Here is a 17,371-nt window from a genome sequence, read left to right on the forward strand (position 1 = left end):
CCCCCCCCCCCACCTCACTCTCTCAGCATTATAAAGCCCCTTGTCTACTTTGATTACTTACATTAACATGAGCAAGAAAAAGACTGCGGTCTGGATTGGCCTGTGTGTGCGCGCTTCAGAGAAAGAGAAAGTGAGTGGTTTGTTTATGTGTGTGTGTGTGTGTGTGTGTGTGTGTGTGTTCGGCCCAGACACAAGTCAACAACCAAACAGAGCAGTGATTGTTGGGTTGTTGTATAACAACCAATGGTTTCCTTGTGCGACAGACCAGAGAGGAACCAGCATTTTCTGCCTGGCTGCTGTGAGCGATGCCACTGACATGGAGGGAGGAGGAGGATAAGGAAAGTGATGGAGTGTGTGTTTGTGTGTGAGCGTGTTTAGTGGTCATCATGGGAGGGAAGAGTGATCAAGAGGAGGAGGAAAGGAGGAGGGATGGATGGAAAGATCAGCAAGGATACATAGATGGGATAAATGAAAATGCAGCTAGTCTGCACTTGTTTTCCATTATCAAGGTTCCAAACTGTTCACAGAACAAACACAAACAGCGTTAATTACTTGGCACACATTGTGGCCACAATGGGAGTGAAAGCTTGTGAATGTGTGCATGTATATCCTAAACAAAAGGAACTGTGTGTGTGTGTGTGTGTGTGTGTGTGTGTGTGTGTGTGTGTGTGTGTGTGTGTGTGTGTGTGACAGAGACAAGGGTAGAAAGGACAATGTTGTGGGAAAGTTTAAAAGATGTAGGACAACACTCACGAGGGTGGTCATAAGCAGCTACTGAACTTTGTTTCAACTGGAGTGGATCATTTCCAGTCATTTGTTCTCACTTAGCAATATGATAATGTTACAGTATTCATGATCTAGAAAAACGTTTTCCCATATGAAGTCAACCGGCTCTTCTGAGATGATGGTTTCTCCAAGTCAGCAGAACTTGATTTGTCTCACAGTCACTCTGCCCAGACAACATCAGGTAAACCCATGCATAGAACATGATGTTGTTGACCAATTGCAGTAAAAAAAAAATAACATTCTTAGATAAAAAAAAATATATAAGTTGTGTCTGGAGATTTGTGTAGCTTATATTGATTAAAACCCGACACCCCAGTCCATGGCTTCACCATACTAACCATGAGAAAACGCCAGTTTTGCAGTTTCACTTTTGACTGTAGTTTACTGCCATCTTTATTTAGCAGCATATCACTGGTGACCTCTTCATGCCGTGTCAGTGGTGATCTTGTGAACAGTAATCACTTAGTCATGCTGGAGACTTCAGCCATTGAAACGCTAAAATAGGTTAACCAATTGTTAAGTAATTAAATTGCATCAATTTTCAGTATTTGAAAGGCTGCTTATGAATTAATTTTTTAATATGATGATGCATATGAGTAAGTGGTGTTTGTTTTTGTTTTTTTAAATAATGAGTATGAATTTTTAGTAATGGTTGCTGTTCGTTGATGATCATTGTCAATCCCTGAGGAGTTCTACACTGATACCATTTTAGCAGCATGTCCTGAATATTTATTTTCCCCTACCTCAAACAAATTTGCACACATAGTCTGAAAACTGGGATTGAATTTGATTCTTGTTCTTGGAAACAGATAGATATTTACGATATTCAGGGATGGGTGTGTTCATCTGCAATCTGTATGAATAATGTGACACTGATCACATTTACAGAGAAAAAACAGGACATGTCTGCAACTCACAGCTTGCAGCAGGACTCCTTGTGGGAGTACTATGGGTTTCTTGTGCTGCATAAATGAAACGTCAACTATGTTAGTATGAAGAGTATATTGTGAGCTGACTTGTAGTACTGGCTTCGTGTAACCTCTGCAGTGTTCATGTCTAGATCATAGGTCATGGGTGCATATACTATGCTTCAATGGTGCCGTCCTCTATATCTCTTCCCATGACTTTGTCATTAAAGAGTCCATCTTAGTGTGGGTCCATGCTTGATAAAACAGGGTCTGACGCCCTGGAGCAATAGGCCACAGCCCCTCCAAATGTCTACACACACTCCCCATGGAATGGACATTTCAGGGTCAGCTACATGACCACCATCCTTGAGGAAGTCTTTTCTTTATCTTGGTATTTTTTTCTAACTTAATATATAACAGCTATTCAAACAGAGTCCTGCAAATTCAGTTTTGCATTACAAAAGATTTTGCACTTCCCAAATTTTGTCAAGGCCAAGCAGGATCCTTGATTCTAAGATGGTTTTTTATTTTTTAACTTAACAATGAAGAAAAAAATCATGTGTTTTTGACATTTTACTATAACCATTTCCAGAGTCATTCTTGCACTGCTGTCCCCAAATCAATATGCAGGCTTTCTGTGGAGGTCAGGAAGCATTTTCTGCTTACAGGAGACGGTGTTTGTTGTCAGTTGGAGTAAAAATGACAATGATATCTGTTTAACACTGACAGGATACAAGTACATCTGCCCTTTTTTTCATAGGATGTCTCTGCTGTAAGTGACTTTACAACTGGTTTCACATGATCCACACTGGCCCCATTGTTTCTGGAAAATTATAGAAAGTTGGGAGGTGGACTCAAGGCAGTGCAGGGAATGTGATGAAAGGAATCAATGAATTTCTGGAGATTTTTTTTTGATGGTGGCATGTTGTGTAGAAAAACAACACTAATAAACAAAGAAGCAATAAAAGTGTAGGATGCAGATGCGATGCAGATTTTAATTGATGACGTGAATTCATCACAATCATCAGTTTTGTTTCTACAACTTAATGTTGTTTTTACTGTAACAGGTGTAATGATGATTTTCACTTTGCTTGAGATTCTGACCTTTGAAATAATAGATAGTGTTTGAACTGTTTTCTTTTGACAGCCAAAAAGAGACAAGCCTCCACTCTGACATCAAGGTCCTCAGAATTTTTCCTAAAGAAAGACTGACATGATTTCAGTGACCCAGAGGTCACGGTGTTCGCTCAACACCACTGAGTGCTCTGTGCTCAACAACTGAGAGACAACCACTGCTTATTGTCTGGTTTGTGTGTGTGTGTGTGTGTGTGTGTGTGTGTGTGTGTGTGTGTGTGTGTGTGTGTGTGTGTGTGTGCGCGCGCACATATATATCTGCAGGGATTTAAACCAGCAACCCTCCAGTCATTTCTCTGACCATTAAGCCTCAAACCAGACCATATATTTGTCTATTGACCTCAATATGTGCAGACAGAGACAAAGAGGAGGGACATGTTCAACAATGGTGTCTGGTGTCTTGTGGGTGTGTGTGTCTATGCCTTTTTGTTAACTCTTTGGGACTTCTTCCATTATAAACACCTTCCTTGTCAGGACCAGTAATCCTCATGGGGACCAAAGTCTGGTCCTAATGAGGCCTGGTTAAGTTTACAGGTAAGATGTGAATTGAAGTTAGGTTAAGGTTAGAGTTAGCCATGAATTGGTTATGGTCAAGGTTAGGGTTAGGGTTTGGGTTTGGTTGTCCACAATGAATGGAAGTCAAAGCAATGTCCTAACAGGAATAGCTAGACAAACCTGTGTGTGTGTGTGTTTGCCTGAGGGAATGCTCTGTAACCTGAATGTAAGTCAGAAAACTGGTTCGACTCATTTCCTGCTCAAAGCTTTGTCATTTAACAATAGCACACACACACACACACACACACACACACACACACACACACACACACACACACACAGAGTATTTCCATTAAAAGACCACTCCCCTATAGGTAACTGGCCTCTCCCTCCCAGGCCACTCCTTAGCTCCAAGACGTACTTACATACACAGAAACATGATAGTTTGTATAACTAGACTTCAGTGAATAATTGAATCAAGGTGAATTAATACCATTTGCTAAAACGGCTCATTTTCCAATTGAGACCCATGTAAAACATTTTTAATTTTCCTTATCATTAAACTCACACAAGGACACAAGTACAAAGTACATGACCATAATGTTTCTCCGTTTCCTTCTCTGATGCTCACATACACACTCTGTCTCTCTCTCTCTCTCTCTCTCTCTCTCTCTCTCTCTCACACACACACACACATGCACACACTCACTCACTCATATACAGTATTTCCCTGTTGTAAAGTGTAATAACAGCTGTCCTCGGGCCAGTTACAGCCATCGTAAAGAGACGACAACTCCCAAAACTCATTTACCACACACACACACACACACACACACACACACACACACACACACACCATGAACCTGGAGGGAGGAGGAGTGGACGTCTCTGTAACATTTATTTTGCTCTTTTTTTCTGTCTCTCTCTCTCTCTCTTTCTGCCTCACATCCCTCTTTTTTTCAGCCCATAAGTGACGTTTGACCACATTTTACAGCTGAAGGTGACAACGTACACACTCATATTCATGCACACTCCGCAGTATGTGCTCTCACCAGTCTCCAGGCTAGTGTGTCTGATTGTGTGTTTGTGAAGGGAGCGACAGAAGAGAAAGTAGTCGTGTATTCACATTCCCGTAGTTGCTTTGAAGAAGAGCTGTTGTAATTACAACATGAGATGCAACACACATGCAATTGGTGCTTGAGGGAAATTTCTGGTTTATTACATCTGTGGATTTACTTTTGTAGTTTTGGTTATCATTTATATAGAATAAACAGGAGAAGACTGACTCACGATATGCGTGAACTGCAAAACAAACTGAAGTCAATGCAGTCATCCCTCTCAGCGACTTTAAAGTTGTACTTGCCAATATTTTTAAATGATGATCTGTATTTGTTTTGTGTGACTAACTCATCTCGCTGTCATCTTGTATATTCAGTGTTTTGAAAAAGTAATGACTGAGATCTGGGAACACAGCAATGACAAAGTCATATGTGGCAGAAAGCTCAACTACGGCAAATGCAGTAGGTCAAAGTTGAGCCAGAAACTCTAAGTTTAAGACAAGGCTTGAATTTTTTTGGAGACCATTCCAAGTTGGCCCTTGTCAGCCCTGCTGGTCATTTCGGCCTCATTATCTAAACCACTATGGCAAGTACTGTTGGTCATAGTTGAACCAGAAAGCCTGAGCAATTCATTTTAACTCAAGACAAGGCTCTGTTTAAGGGACACTGTCCTCGGTTACAGGGACAGTTAGCCCCTCCTTTAAGGCTGCACTGGGAATGCATGCATTCGTGGCTTGTTCTGACTCTGACTCATCTGCCTGCTAATGTGTCATCTTTTTAGTGATGTTGCAGTTTACCCAGATGTTGGCAATAAACTTGATGAGAGCGATGTTAGAGGAGAACTACATAAATAACACACAGGTCGTATTAAACAGAATTCCCTTTTAATAAACACATACTGTCTTTGGAAGTAAACAGCCTTACTCTAATGTCAACATAGCTGTAAATATTCTTGTATGTAGTTTTACATTTATACACATGGTCTTGGCATACTGCGGCTGTTGACATACTGCTGTGGTCTTTATTTATACCTGTTGTCATTGCAGACATACCAGTCTTTACCCTCAGCACTGCCACTATCTTGACAGGCTAACACAAACGTGTAATGTATGTTTAGCTCTGCAGACGGTCTCAGAACAAGGAGCTTTAGTAGTTGTTTGGCCCACTAGCATGTTATTCCCACTTGTATGTTATTCCCTTTGTTTGGGTCTCTATGATTTCCACTGCTGTGTAATATGGCCCTTTTCTGTGCTGCCAGTGAAAAGTAAATTTCCTCCAGGACAGTAAATGCTATCGTTAGGTATCTTTTGGTGTTCGACAGAACTGTGTCACAACCACAGATAAAAGAGCTTCGTTGACACATTATTTTTTTCTATTTCAGATATTTTTTTTCATATTTGATTTTTATTGGTTTCAGAAGTCCCAGAAACATTTTCCAATTGTTATTTTAGGTGCTTTATTCTTCTTTGAAGTTAGATGTTTTAGAGGCTTTTTTATGTGTGTTTATTTGTTTGTCTCTGTCTTTTCTCTCTCGGTCTCTGTCGGTCTCTCCAGTATTAGTGCTGTTTCAGGTTGTTCTTTGTGTGTCAGTGCAGAGAACTGCTTTTTGTCCGACAGGCTGAACAACTGAAGTGCTTCTGCTGCACAAACACGGGATAGACTAAATCCGACCCGCCAGTCAGTCAGTCAGTAAATCAGTCAGCCAGCCTGTGAACCAGCTTGCAGGACAATTGGAGAAGTCAGCCAGGCAGTTCAGTGTGTCACCAGCCCCTGTGCTGACTTGCTAAGCTAGCTGCTTCAGATTTAACCTGCTTATAGCTCTCGAGTGGGATTTTTTTCTTAACTCACAGTTGGGTTTCCTCCTTTTCCCACTCTTCTACTTTTCTGCCTCTTCCCTTCGTCTTCACTCTTTTTTCTTTTACTCTCTTTGCCTTTTGTTTTCCCCAAATTTTTCTCTTCCCTTCTCCATCTGGCCCTACTTACCTTGTGTGTCTGTTGGTGAGTGTGCACGTCTGTGGGGGTTGATGTTTAATGTCTGTTTGTTCTGCTCTTATCTCGTCCACACCAGACCTGCTTTTGAGTCCAAAACCTCAGCTGTGCCCCTATTGGCTCAGAAACAAACTGCCTCCTGTCTGCCATGTGATTGGCCCATTCAAATCCTCTACAAAGGATAGAGCATTATTTGATTGTATTCTCCTGGTTATTTATCACTTAGCTATCTGGGAACATGATGAATGGTTTAGAGTAGCAGTGTAAAGAAGCTTTGCTGGCACCGGTGACGTGGGTACATACAGGTGTGGGGCTCGCTGCTCCACCCACATGCAGCCCATCAACCTTGAACAATCACTCTGACCCCATTCTGTCCAGTATTGATCCCTCTACAGCCCAGGCTCCTTTTGTATAAATGTAGCCTCGTTCTCATTGAAATGTGTCATTGAGCTGTACAGTAGGGCAGCACAATTACAGCCGAAATGATAATCATGATTATTTCGATCAATATTGAGATCAAGGTTATTAACTGATTTTAGGGACAAATATTTTAGTTGTTTTTTCACATCTAAATAAACAGGGCACTGCCTGCACTTCCATGTGTGCTACTTCCCTGCTAATGTACAAATCATTGCATCAAAATAAGATCAGTCCTTATTCACAGTACATCTCCTAAAAGTAAAATACGAATAAATTTGTACCAAAGCTTTAACATTTTTAGAGTTTGTTTTTCTTCTTGGCATTGTGTTGTTTGCGGAACAGACTCAGGTCACATCCACTCTTTGCATATGATTTGTTCTTGCTTAAAAATTCTTTTCCCAAAATCGGAAAAATACTTCCAAGCAACGGATGATGATCCGTTTTGAGGGACTAGCTATTCGCCCTTTGCTTCAGACATTTGATTATGGTTTTGCATGTCTGCTCTCTTAACTGCTGCTTCAGGGTTTACACGCAGCGGCATGACAGCTCCCAAAAAATTAAGCCAAAACATCACAATCGCCCTCTGGTGGCTGGCTGTTTTTTTTAAATAGTTTTTTATAAGAGGAGCACGCATTTTAAATGTCAGTTACAGTCGATAATGTTCATTTAATTGTGAGAAGCTAAAATTGAGATCAAGATTAATATGTGATTAATTGCACAGCCCTACTGTACAGTAAAACCTAGGCGAGTTATTGCTTACTTCTAATGAATCACACATCACTCACATAATGTTTAGATGCTTGGCGAGGAGACCATCAATAAAATATTAATTGCTTCCTGGATTTTTCTCTCTTTGAGTCATACTATGGTTAAAGTTTACACAGGCTGAGTGTCTGGAGTGAGTCAGCCAGTCAGCATTTCTGAGGTCAAGTGTGCGGTGAAGGGTGGAGGGAAGCAGCCAGTTGAAACTTGTTGTTTGGGGATTTTACTTAAAAGAAAATACCAGCTGTGCTCTCAGTCCTGAGCCGGGCTGAGTGCCATCTAAGGGCTCAATAATTACTCCCCCCTGACTCATTCAGAATGACACACTGACATGGGATCTGATGGTGGAGATGGTTTATGGGTAAGTCTTTGTCGGTGATGTTACAGGATAACAATGTCCGGAGTCACCTTAAGACTTAATTGCCGGTCATAAAACTTTTCTTTTTCAGTTCTGCTCTTGTTTCCACAGAAAAGGAAAGAAAAGTTGACTTGTCATGTTTGACGAAAAGTTGAACTGTGTTAGTGTTTCCCCTAAAAAAATATATTTTATAGTGAATTGTTAAATGGACACCTACAGTACCAGACTGTGTACTGACAGAGAGAAAGAAAGGGGTGGACAGGGAGACAGTAAACAGAGATGTGGGTGTGGGGAGAGGTAAATGGGTGAGCAAACACACAAAAAGAAGGAGGCGATGGTTCAGCTTCCCTGAGAGTGAGTGAAATCCGACTCCCTCCGTGGCTTATGGGTGAACTCATTCACACACAGGGAGGCGTGAAGGGGTGGGGGGGCTGGGGGTAGGTAAAAGAGAGGTGAGGAGGATTTCCCAATTTTCTCTGTGAGCGACAAGCTCTCCCCTCCATCTCTCTATCATCCCCACCTCCTCTCCTGTCCTCTATTCTCCTGCCTTATCTGCCAGCCAGTCAGTCAGCATGTGAAGTTGCTTTAAATGTCAGCATTTGAATAGTAATACAGATTAACGATGGAGAGATAGACAGAGAGCATGAGGGGGAGAGAGAGAAAACACAGGAGAGAGGTGAATGTCATAAAGATAGCGTCTATGAAAGGTTTCGACCCCTGCTAACAGTGCTAAGAGCTATCTGGACACACACACACACACACACAGTAGTGTTTGCTGATTACATCCATTTTACATCATTGTAACTGCTGTTGGTTTTGGCAAAACATTCAGTTTGGGCTTTTAGAATTTGTAATTTGTCCTTATTAGCATGTCTTTTTTTTCCTTTCACAATGGTTGATAAAAAGATTGAATGATTAGCCAGCAATGACCACAATGACTGGGTTCAGCCTTGTACCAACACATACTTTCAGAGCTTATGTCTTTTTATCCACATGAAGTGTGCACCAGTGGTGCTACAGGCAATATTTCAAGCTCTTCCAGACCACAGGTGATGCAACATCCCTGGAAAAATTGAGAGACTATTTTCCATTTTCAGATTGAAGCTTTTAATGATAAGGTTGCCATTTGAAACCAAATGGTTTGCTTGAAAAGCAGCCAATTTAGGATCAAAAGACAGTTCCTCACAGCTCAGTTCCTGTTCCTATTGTACTGTGCGACAGTGATACTGTGACGGCAGGTCATTAGTAAGTCGTTCATGCCTCATTGTGCACTTTCGGTGCTTTATGTTTGTGGTTGTCCAAAAACAGATGTGTTTTCTGCTACTACATTTAAGTGCCTTTGTGAAAGCCTCGTTCAACAGAAGATTTCCATGAACGGTCAGAAGAATACACAATTAGGCACAAACACAGGAGTAAGTGAAATGATTCATCTAATGGCAACAACATTTAAAAGAATCGCATCTTAGACTCCACTGTTGATTCAGTAAATAAAGTTTTATACTCAGTCCAAGAACAGACTCCATCCTGACATGTTGGTCAATGAAATGCCAGTATGCAGAGATGGAGGTCATGGCTGCCTTTCACTGAATCCTGTACAACAAAATCATCAGTTTGTGGAAAATAATGTGGTGCTTGAAAACTGCTTGAGTTTGAATTTGAATTGAAAAGCTGCATTAACCCCAAGAGTGGAGCAGGGTGAGGGGAGGAGATAGTCAGGGATGGAAGGACAGAAAGGCTCCTTACAGAAGGAAAAACACACATTTCTGTTTTACTGATACTGTCAATGGAAACTCCTGAATCAGCTGAACACACATACGCGCACACACACACACACACACACACACACACACACACACACAAGTACACACACGTCTCAGATTCAATTACAGCATCGTGAGATGAAGGAGAAATTCTTCAGCCTTCAGCACTTCCAATTAAACTACTGCTCTGAGTGTGTGTCTGTGTGTTTGGTGTGTGTGTATGCGTGTGTGTGTGTGTGTGTGTGTGTGTGTGTGTGTATGTGTGTGTGTGTTTGTGTGTGTTGCTGTGTAAGTCATGTGTATTTGGGTGTGTGATTGCGCATGCCAGTGTGTATGTTTAACAGGCGAGGTGTGTGTATATGGGTCTTGGCTTTGATGGCGTCGCGCTGCGCTGCAAGGGCCACTGAGGCGTGACGAGTGAGAGTTTATGTGTGTGTGTGGTGTGTGTGTGTGTGTGAGTGTGTGTGTGTGTGTGTGTGTGTGCGTGTGTGTGTGTGTGTGTGTGTCAGCCTCTCTGATGTCACCTTGTATCATTTCAGGCTAATTTCACCTATTCTCAGTGAGGGAGAGAGAGAACCAGAGGCAGAGAGAGAGAACAAAAAAAGTAGAGGCGACACAGAGAAAGTAAATGATAAGGTACAACTTTATTAGTGTCCTTGAGGCGGTCGGCATCAGGACTCCTCAGTGATACACATGCACATAGATTAAAAACAACAAACACAGCAACAGGAGTACCGTGTATAATATACTACAGCACACAGTCAAAGTCAAGGGACAGTGTATAATATTATAGTACAGTATGATAGTGTACAGTTAGTTAAAAAGTCATTGTATACGTTCATTTCTGTATCAATTCCCTCTCTCCCCTTCCTTCTCCTCTCCTTTTAAGCCTTCTTCATTTGTTTGAGCCAAAAACGAAAACCGTTGTAGTGATTCACGGGTATAAAATGTCCCACAGAGCCTCATATGATTACAAATCCGGGTCAGCAATCGTAATTATTAACTGGACTTGGCCAAAATTGGAATGATTTGGAAGGAAACAGGATTACTGGTGGTTGGAATTGGATTTTAATGATGTAAATGTAATTATTGTCCTTGAAAATTATTTCCGTTTGCAAAATGGAGCTTCTCTTTCTCTTCTCTTCTCTTCTCTTCTCTTCTCTTCTCTTCTCTTCTCTTCTCTTCTCTTCTCTTCTCTTCTCCACCGAACTAAACAGATATTTTTCCTTATTAAACTTGTTATTAATATAGCAAATGATGAAGGGACAGGAATAGAGACTAAGACAAAAGGCAACTGAAGAAAAAAAAGACAAAATATTATGCATTGACTTTATCATATAATCAACAGGCGTATTGTGATATCCCTAAAATTAATTTCCCCCATTTCTTTTTCTGCCAGTATGTTTTTTTCCCTTCTCTCTCACTGTTGCTTTGTACTCTTTCCATCTGTTTCACCCTCTCTCACTCATCCTGTCTTATCTCCTCTCTGGTGATAGTATCTGTGCCTGCAGACTGAAACAGAGCTCTGCTGAAAAATACTAGACAGACATGGTGGTGAGAAAGACAGAAAGTGAAAAAACAAGAGTTTGTACGGTGCTGTATGCACATTAGATAAAGAATATAGGTTGTGTGAGGTATAATTTGTGCTTGTTAATCTTTCGGATTCCTCAGATTGCATTCAGGGCCAAAATGTGATGATCAGTCATCTGATTGGCTCAAATATAAAGCATGTGGACAGAGAGAAAGTGATGTGGAAGAGAAAAAAGTTTCCTCAAATATGCAGACATGGGCGTCATAAAAGTTACGCTGACGTTATCTTGAGTCAGTGAACTTGCATATCTTTCATATCTGACATTTTGTACTGGCGTATCTTACACGAAGAGCTCTGCATTTACGTATTTGCTCATAAACTATACTGCTGTATTATAATTTCACAGTTCACAGGACTGTCACCTTGAGCCATTTTCCTTACATTAATCTCATCATCTCTTTAATGAAATACAAGCTATGAGCATCCAGGATGGCAAGGTCCTTGGAGGAAACCACTGTTAAATCCCTTCTGGCAAAGACTTCAAACATTTCTGTGATTAAATAGCAGGTGTGAGCCCAACAAAAATAGCCAATGAGACTTTTGCAGTAATGGTAATGAAGAATAATATTCAGTGGCACTGAAAACCCTAGATATTTAATTACACATGAAGCAATGTCAGAGCTGTACAAACAGTGCAATAGCTTGTAGTAGCTGTAGCCAGTTCTATCAGCTGAGGCAATGTATAGCTATTCATTTTAAAATGAGTTAACAACATCAAGGCCTCATATTATGTGCTGCTGTTGTGGTTGTCTAATGTTGCTGTCTTAGAAATTTACTCACCAAGGAGGAATGGTTCACACAAGGGCGCAATCACTGACTTAGCAATCTTAGATTTCATAATCAGCCATTTCTTAGTTTTAATGGAGTTTCTTTGTCCATATAGATTTTCTGGAATTGTCTAGAGAAAAAAATTTTAAAAAGCACTGCAGACCTTCATTTGATTTCAACGTGTCCCAGGGACTTCTATCTGAACAGACCTTAGCTGTTAGATCTGATTTAATACTGCTTATTCTGCAGATCGGTTAGATCACATTGGAGGAAGCGAAACCTAATCAAACCAGCCATTGTTACACATTCTTGCCATGTTGTCAACTAATAATCTTGATCTAAGCTAATACCTGAGAAATGGACGTGGTCCTCTTTTCTTTTCTATTTTTTTTGCCATGGACCCCCTGAGGCCTGTCTTCTCCCATGTTTCTTAACAGTTTTGGTCAAAGCACTTTTGTTTGACTCACCTCCTGGAGGTGGAGGTCAGTGCAAATCACCACAAAATGACTCTGAGTGACGGTGGCAGATGTTGTGTCTGATGCCATTCAACAATCTTTTAGAAAAGACTGTGGCTGGTCCTGTGTCACTGTGAGTGTATGTGTGTGTGTGTGTGTGTGTGTGTGTGTGTGTGTGTGTGTGTGTATGTGTGTGTGGTTTCCTCTCTCTGCCCTTGAGCCTTTATCAAGTCCTTCTAATTATTTTATTATGCAAATGAGTCACCATTATTTCATTAGCGAGGCAGCCAATCACAGAAGCTGATTAGGAAGTGATTAGCATGCAGTCGGTTTCTCTCTGTCTCTCTGTGTCCTTGTGAATGGAGGGGAGGGAGGCAATAATGACCCATCTGGACACACAATCATGCATACACTTTGAAAACTGTTATAGGGATTTGTTAAATCGTATTATACACATGAAGAAAGGCACAGTACAAATACAAGAACACACAATAGTCTTTCTGGGACGTTTCATTCTACTATAATCGATATTTTTATCATAACAATGGATCAAATGACTGTGTATTATGAAAGGGGGTCGCTCATAGAAACCATAGATGATTATCATCTTCTCAGCTCTCAGGAGCGGCTAAACATCTTCAAGCTCATTGTCTTACAAAAAAACTCTAAAAACTCATGGTGCCCTCTACCTGCTCAGCACCAAACATTAAGCAAACAAAGTTCAGGGACTAGCTGGTGAACACAATGGAGCGTTCAGCAGCTGAAGAGCCATATTTTTCCTTCAGGATTTGGTAGATACCACAAGTGGAGCTAAGAGGAGACTTAGTATTGGACAGAAACACAACTCCAAATGAATGCTAACCTTGCTAAGTACCTCATGGATGTTTGTTTGGCAATTATCAAGTTACCTGCCCAAACCAGAGCAGACGCCAGTGATTGCTGACATTTAAGTTAATGCATTTTTTTTAAAAACAGACAGATATACTGTAGATCCATAGATAGAGAGATATGAACTCCATACAACATTTGGGCTAGACACGACTTCTGATAGACTCTTCTTTCAGAGGTAAAGTGCTCAAAGTCTGCTCTTCTCATCATTGGCAACAAGGATTTACTGTCAGATCCATGTGTCTGTTGTGTGTGTGTGTGTGTTTGTGTGTGTGTGTGTGTGTGTGTGTGTGTGTGTGTGTGTGTGTTTGTGTGTTGGTTTAAGTTGGAAGGACATTGGGGAAAGGGAAAATTGTTAACTGAGAACTTGAGCGAGCCGTGTGCATGTATTTGTGCGTATGTGCAGACGGTTTCATGCATATTTAGTTTCTGTATAAACCCTTTTTCAGAACACGAGAACACGGCCTTTTTGTTTGGTATGTTAGCAGTTGAAAGCATCAGAAAGAATCAGAGGTGTGCAGAAGAAAAGAGAGGAATGCTCCATGATTGAGAAATGTTCTTTCAAATCAGTCAGACAGCGGAATTTAAAACAAGGACATGTTTTTCTTCACTGCAGAGCCAAGGCAAAATACTTCTTCTACTGCGGCACTATATCAGAACTGAGTGGAACTTGGTGTGTGTCTGTGTACACAGTTGAAAGCCCACAGCACATATTTTAAACACGGTGGGTTTAAATCCAATTTCGCTGTACACTATATACTGCTTTCAGAGGCAGACATTGCATAAAAAGGCTTTGAAACTAAATGGAGCTTCTGTATGCTCACTGTAGCTTCAGCAAGGTTAAACAAGGCCGAACCAAATGCTTTAGCAGGTAAAGCAAGGTTAAGTGGTTCTGCAATGTGAACGAAACTCCCTACAAAGATTATCACTTAAAGTAAACCTACAAAGATAGGTGTCACTCTGGCTTTAGTCGAAACTAAAGTTCACAAAGATATCAGTATTGTCACATCAAGTAAAGGTTTAAAGGGATGATTTGTGTTTTCAACAATCATCTGACACTTGATTTAAATTCAAGAACACCTTCACAGTAAACTGCAGTGCTTTTCAGCTAGCGTAATCATGCACATTAGCAATCACTGTAAACCAACTAGCTAGACCATATTAATTAAACAGTCAAGCTAACATGTTAAATGTTCCTCTGTTAAGTCAACTTGAACATCTTCTTTACTGGATGCTAAATGATTGAGTCTTTTGCGAGTCATCTCAACAACGATACAAAACAGCAGAGTTGAAGCCCTACTCTTTCATAGAACCCATTAGTGCTGCTGTGCATGTGGTCATGTCCACAATCCACCAGGAGTATGCGGCTTGGTACTAAATGTTGGAGTGGTTGAAATTAATAGTTGAAGACGAGGTAATGAAAGCTACCACTGTTCAGACCGGGAAGCAGTTTAAATAGCAGCATGGCACTCGATGTGGCTCTGGCTATGTTGGCAGCTACAATTAAAATATGAAAATTTGTTGACTACTTCTGTTCAGATACTAACCCCACCACCACCACCACCACCTCTACTCATACTGTGCTAACAGTTAACAGGTCCATTTTTGTAGTAAGAACATGGGAAAGACATTTTCTCCTGTTGACAAAAAAATTATTTTCCACCATAGCTGCAAAATCTCTGAGACAGCTAGCAGGCCCCTCTTGGAAGAAACTATTAACTGTGAATGAGGTGCTGTGTGGATCTAAAAAACACATACACAGACCTCCAGTATGTGATAGTTAACGTGGAGTGTTATATAGTGATATATAAACACACACACACACACATATATATATATATATATGTTTATATATACACTATACTGGTTTGGAAATGCAACACATAATATACACATGCAAACATAAACACTATAGTTACACGCTTTGCTCTTTTAACACATGCAGAGAAAACTAGCTGACAGCAAGATGTAAACTGACACACACACTGTGGGAGACAGGAAGTCATGGAGTGTTACACATGCACACACACACACACACACACACACACACACACACACTTGCACATTTGTTATACATCAGTAGAATTAGATATATCCAGGTTTAGTTTATAATATAATAGTTCAGAGTGGAAAAATTCAAGTGGTCGTGCTGTACTTCATGCCCTCTACGTGTCCCAGCTTTTTTCGCATTATAACTGGAGGTAAACTTGCTGTGACAGAGACTTAATTGAATTGAATGGGAGTGAAGTGAATTGCATGAAGAGAGGCTGGTTTTAAGAATGACGCCAAGAGGAATGTGATCCAATGCATCTCTCAGGCTGTGAGTCACAGCCAGCCATACAGCCGGCAGCCGAAGACAGTCACTTAGTTTGATGTTAACTTGTTTCTCCTCTGGCGGCGGCTGTCACCTCTTGGTATCCCTCTGTAGTGGGAGCTCAGATCAGTGGGGTATCTGAGGGCCTGTCGTTCTGTTCTCCATCACAGCCGCCACAGCTCGCTCTAGGACAAACGTTGCAAAGCTGTACAGCCAACTGAATGCGAGGAGATTTATGTTGCTGCAGTGCTGGTTGCTGATAGTGTTTCATGGTGGCTTGCTCTTGTATACCTTCTTTTTTAGCAGTTTCTTAGTGGTTTTTCTTAGCAGCTCTCCAGAAAAGTAGAGGTGCGATAAGAAAGTTCCATAATACCTTCTTAGTCGTTTGTGTTCTTGTTCTGTTCTGTTCTTGTGTTCTCTAGCTAGTCTTTGATTTTGTCAGTTTTTCAGCTGTGTATAATTTTAATGTTACTTTTGTCCAAGAAGGTCAGCCATTAAATTAATGTTAAATGTTGTCATGTCCAAGATGTTCAGGCTGTGTCACTGTTAAATAATAGTTAAATACTGTTAAAGGTTCTGAGCCTATGTGAATGTTCTTGCTCAACTGGGGGAAGGGGATTTCACTTGTTCGGTCATCATATGTACATTACAGGTTATTTCCAAATTGTTTCCTAAAGTGTCAATAGTAATCTAACATTATGTATTTTTTGTGCCTGTAAGTAATTGTGTTAAAATAGCACAATATTTGAGTATGTCAGTATTACTGATTATTCCCATTAATGTATAAACAGTTTCTCTATGTATTTATGTACTATATAAGTGTACTGTATCATGATATACTGCATATCACTACCAGACTATAATATCGAGAACATTTTATCCATATCACCCACTCTTCTTTAGCCACTGTCAAGAAGGGTACAGAGGACACATTCGGGTCACCACTAACCACCAGTGACTTGAATCAGATGGCACTGTGGCTTTTCTTAGCCACATCTCTCCTAGCCATTTTATTAACACAAGCCGTACATCACTGCTAGGTCGGTGAATCAGATAGCTAACATGCTATTCCTAATAGCAATATTGCCAGCACAAGCCACATATCATTGCAAGTTGATTGGTTCAGCTAGCCGTTAGGGACAAGTGGCGTCTATCTGTATTAGAGCGACTTCCTGTTTAGGCTGAGCCACAGGCGGCCAGCTCACACATGCTTGTCCTGAGGCCGTGGTGATGGGGCTCAGATGATCAGCTGAAGGCCCTGATGGTTGAGTCAGAGGTGATCCTGACTGGCCTTGAGTGATGACTGTCGGAGCTCAGACTCCTGGTGGTTTGTTAATGAGCTGAGACAAACATGCACAGAAAAACAACATGCAGGAAAGAATCAGAAGTTTTACTGGATAAGACCAGAGAGGAATTTGTGTTGCATTGAAAAATATGTAAATTTAGTTAATTCAGTCAATAATCATTGATCTTATGAGCTGAACTAAATCTTATTGGGTGTCTCTTTGCAGGAAGCTGTACATTTGACGAGGGATTCTCCCAGTGTGATTACCAACAAGATCCCTATGATGACTTTGACTGGACACACATCAACACCCAGGACGTGCCCTACGTCTCACCAGACCTGCCACAAGGTAAAGACCGATTTCCTTTCTCTTTTCTTTGTCATCCAACCACCCCACGCA

The 17,371-nt window shown here is 40.9% G+C and overlaps 1 protein-coding gene across 9 annotated transcripts in view; it reads left to right on the top strand.

Annotated features, from left to right (window-relative positions):
* Positions 1-17,371, top strand: part of ptprk (protein tyrosine phosphatase receptor type K) — a 113,224-nt gene that overhangs the window by 28,338 nt on the left and 67,515 nt on the right. For all 9 annotated transcript variants that reach the window (XM_087176277.1, XM_087176272.1, XM_087176278.1 and 6 more), the window contains exon 3: positions 17,198-17,320. In XM_087176277.1, the coding sequence (XP_087032403.1) occupies positions 17,198-17,320 (123 nt within the window). The remainder of the gene's footprint in view (positions 1-17,197; positions 17,321-17,371) is intronic.

The sequence above is a fragment of the Seriola lalandi genome, unplaced genomic scaffold, assembly GCF_002814215.2.
Source record: "Seriola lalandi dorsalis isolate HSWRI2012SDOR001 ecotype SW California unplaced genomic scaffold, Sedor1 jcf7180002054544, whole genome shotgun sequence".
Lineage (NCBI taxonomy): Eukaryota > Metazoa > Chordata > Actinopteri > Carangiformes > Carangidae > Seriola > Seriola lalandi.